The 3,612-nt window shown below is 54.6% G+C and overlaps 1 protein-coding gene across 2 annotated transcripts; it reads left to right on the top strand.

Annotated features, from left to right (window-relative positions):
* The first annotated feature begins 543 nt into the window (after window positions 1-543).
* On the top strand, window positions 544-3,532 carry LOC104915611 (scale keratin-like). Of its 2 annotated transcripts, none has more exons than XM_019610914.1 (2): window positions 544-626; window positions 1,300-3,532. In XM_019610914.1, the coding sequence occupies exon 2, from the start codon at window positions 1,319-1,321 to the stop codon at window positions 1,682-1,684; it is 366 nt and encodes a 121-aa protein (XP_019466459.1). In that variant the 5' UTR covers window positions 544-626; window positions 1,300-1,318; the 3' UTR covers window positions 1,685-3,532. The 2 variants fall into 2 exon arrangements, with proteins under 2 accessions (XP_019466459.1, XP_019466458.1); XM_019610913.2 differs by lacking the exon at window positions 544-626 and adding an exon at window positions 950-1,120.
* Window positions 3,533-3,612: the final 80 nt, after the last annotated feature.

Genomic DNA, 3,612 nt, shown 5'->3' with positions numbered 1-3,612 from the left:
TCCGGAGGAGCCCACCACGGCTTGCTGGGGGAAGGAGCTGAGGATGGGGCCGGGGAAGGTGACGACGACGGGCGGTGGCTGGATGAAGGCCGTTGAGTCGGGGCACTGGCGCGCGCACAGCTCGTTGCAGCTCTCAGCGATGGGCTGGGGCACGGCAACGCTGGTTTTTGGTGGGCACAGGTCGTAGCAAGACATCTTGGTGTGATGGGATGGAGCTCTGAAGAGGGCAGACAGTGTCACACAGCGGCAGATGGCAGCAAGTCAGGCACAGCCCAGGCACAGGCCTGTGTCTGGAGCAGAAGTGCTCTTGGACTTACCCTGTTCCCAAGGAGAAGGAGGCCAGAGCAGTGCTTGGCAGAGCTCCTCTCAGTCCCAGCTTTTATCCAGGATGAGACACGACTCATCACCTGCTGGGCCAATGGGCAGAGGTGGCACTCCCTGATGTTGAAGCCAGGCTGGCCTGCTCCCACTCTCCCTCTGTCAGCAGCCCCTCGCTGGACCAGTACAGGCCTCTTTACTGCATTCCCTCCTCTTCCTGCTTCGTGAACTGACTGTGTAGTGCTCAGCGGGTAATGACTGAGAGGAGTGCCTTTGATTTGGTATTTCATCACCTCGCGCCTCTGCAGGTAACAAGAATAGAGTATTTGTCACTCAGACGCTGGCTTGCAGGAGGTCTGGGCCAGACCTTCTCCTTTCCCAGTGCTTTGACCTGCTCCTCCCTGAGGCTTTGCACAGGTGGCATGTGGACACAGCAAAACTATGCCCCTGGGGAAGTGCTGTGGCATGCAAGGAACTGCCACTCAGCACTTGTCACCTTCCCTTCTCTCTTACACAGGCAGGGGATGAGAGGGCAGAAGGCCTAATTTGCCCATTAGCAGAGGGCTGGCCAGCGTCCGAGCAGGGTAATTGTAGGGGCTGAGGGAGTGGGTGTGGGCAGCCAAGGAACAAGATCAGCAAAACAGCCCCATGGTACGCACATGAGAGATTGGGGTTTGGCCGCTGATAGCCACGTGCCCCCACCACAGCCAGCTCCTCCCCATGTTCACCAGCCCCCATAAAAGCACTGCCCTGTGTGAGCACCAGCATCCACCACTGCTTCCTGGCTCAGCTTGGGGAAAGGGTGAGTGACTGGCCCTCCTGTGGCTGGCTCTGGAGTGGGTCTCCCAGGCAGGAGAGCAAGGTGCTGCAACAACGACAGAGGCTATGGTCCTGCTGCATGTAGAGCAGTCCCTAGTCACTCGCTTTGTTCTGCTAGGGCATCGTCTCTCTCACGCTTCATCTTGTGGCTTTCCATTGCAGGCTCATCTCTCTCACCAAGATGTCTTGCTACGACCTGTGCCCACCAAAAACCAGCGTTGCCGTGCCCCAGCCCATCGCTGAGAGCTGCAACGAGCTGTGCGCGCGCCAGTGCCCCGACTCAACGGCCTTCATCCAGCCACCGCCCGTTGTCGTCACCTTCCCCGGCCCCATCCTCAGCTCCTTCCCCCAGCAAGCCGTGGTGGGCTCCTCCGGAGCACCCGCCTTTGGGGGCTCCCTGGGGCTGGGGGGCCTCTACGGTGCCGGGGCCACTCAGGGCTCGGGGGGCCTCTGCACCTTTGGCAGACCCTACGCTTCTCCTGCCTGCAGCCCCTGCCCCTTGCCCCGCTACAGCAGGAAGTTCTGGGACACCTGTGGGCCCTGCTAAACCCAGCCGCAAGACTCCTCTCCTCTTCCTTCCTCATTCTCTGTGCTGATCTGTGATGCCCACTTTGTCTTTTATGGCCCTGAACTGGGCCCTGTGCTGGCCACTGCCTTGAAGATGCCTCAAGAAACACTGCTCCTGAAGGCCCAGGCACCTCCTTCCTGCCTTGGACTGCAGTACGTCTTTATCTTGTGTCCTTTCCTGTCTTTACAATAAAATTAATATGCATCCAATGTTTGAATCTTGGGCTTTTCTTCCTGGGCACAATGGCTGCCCCAGGGCTCCCTTCTCCCACGCACAGGCCCCACACCTGGCCCCAAACTGGCTCTCAGCCCCCAGCTTAGCCAGTCAGTGTTTCCATGGGTCAAAGACCCTGGCCATGCCACCTCTGACCCACGCTGCGCTGCTGCTCATCTCAATTAGCCCTGTCTGAATGTAGGATTCTCCCTGACCAGCAGGAAATGTCCCAGCATGCAATCTGAGACCTGCTATCCGCCCTCCTGGGTGGGTCTTTGCCAACTCCCTTGGCCTCAGCAATATCCCCTCCATGCCCAATCTGAAGGCGCAGATTAAGTTGTGAGGAAACTTCTTGAAAATCATCCTCTCCAAGTGCGCGTTCAAGCTGTGCTGCCAACAGCCACTACAGACAATTATTGGGTATCATGAATTAGAAGGGAACCCATCCCGAAGATAAAGGCTCCAACACCTGACACTACTGATTGAAACTTTCTTCCTGGACATTGACCACACTACTTCCCTGGAGAGCATCTGTGCTTGTCCATCCTCTCATTGCAGAGATTTTTCTTAAGAACACAGTTAGTTAAACTTCCCCTCATTAAGCATTAAGCCATTCCCTTACATCTCACCTCCTTGCATAGCAAAACACTGATCTGAATTTCTAACAAATTACAGAGGACACAGTCAAAAATGCTTCTAGTAAAGAGCAGATATTTCTTGTTATCTCCTCTTCTAACTTCGTCTTAAAGCTTCTGTCATCTGGATCTTCTGCTCTTCAGGCCACGTTCCTCCTCAACTGCATTCAGTGCAGTAATCATAGCCCTGATCCAGACTTTCCCTCAAAGATCACAAGTGACTCACTCAGTCCTCAGAGGAAAAAGATGACCCAGAGAAATCCTTCACCGCAGAGGGATCAGAGCTTCAGACGCTCCACCTGGCTTCTGCTGAGTTTTAGAGCTAGTGATTCTCCCCATTCTAGAACAAGTAGTTACCAACTATGCCACGGACACAGTCCCCCCACTTCGATGCTACTTATGAATTTAATCTGTAGGCCCCCAGCTGACTTGTGAATGGATGTCAGCATTGCCTAACACCAGAATGATCTAGACATCTGACCCATTCTCAGCCTTCTTCCAGATTATGGCTGATGCCATCCACTTTCCCAGTGATCACAGCCTCAAGGCATATGGCTGTGTCATGCTCCACTCTTGCGGCAACCTGCCCATGTTGGTTTCTTAAGGCAGTTTTCCAGCCAGCTACTGGCAGAGCAATAAGCAAGAGCAGTATTTCCAAACGACCACTCCGCAGCCTCCCCTGTGCTTTGTTCCAGAGCTCATGCGGTGCTTCTACAGAGCAGCATGACTTGGTGGGGCAGGTCCCACTGCACAGCTGAGGAGGATGGGCAAGAGAGAACGTGGTCAGCACCATCCTGCTCTGTCCTTTCCCCAACTCCCTCAGCCCCACCAAAAAGCCCCCTCTGCCATATCTATTTTAAACACTCCCACAGGAGGAAGGAAAACCTGAGATCCACATCAGCAGGATTTGCCTGACCTCAGCTGTCACAAAAGCACCTGGTACTTATTTGAAAAAACAACAAAGAGAGGGAGAAGTCATTTGCGGATGCAGGAAACTTTATTGTTCCCAGATCATAGAGGAGAAAAGCCCAGCCAGGTTCACGTTGAAGTCCATGGAAG

The sequence above is a fragment of the Meleagris gallopavo genome, unplaced genomic scaffold, assembly GCF_000146605.3.
Source record: "Meleagris gallopavo isolate NT-WF06-2002-E0010 breed Aviagen turkey brand Nicholas breeding stock unplaced genomic scaffold, Turkey_5.1 ChrUn_random_7180001830786, whole genome shotgun sequence".
Lineage (NCBI taxonomy): Eukaryota > Metazoa > Chordata > Aves > Galliformes > Phasianidae > Meleagris > Meleagris gallopavo.
Note: the sequence above shows the minus strand (reverse complement) of the source record. Positions and strands in the feature narration are given on the sequence as shown.

What these genes read in the sequence shown, in the direction of transcription:
- LOC104915611 (XM_019610914.1), top strand. Translation starts at nt 1,319, where the DNA reads ATGTCTTGCTACGACCTGTGCCCACCAAAAACCAGCGTTGCCGTGCCC.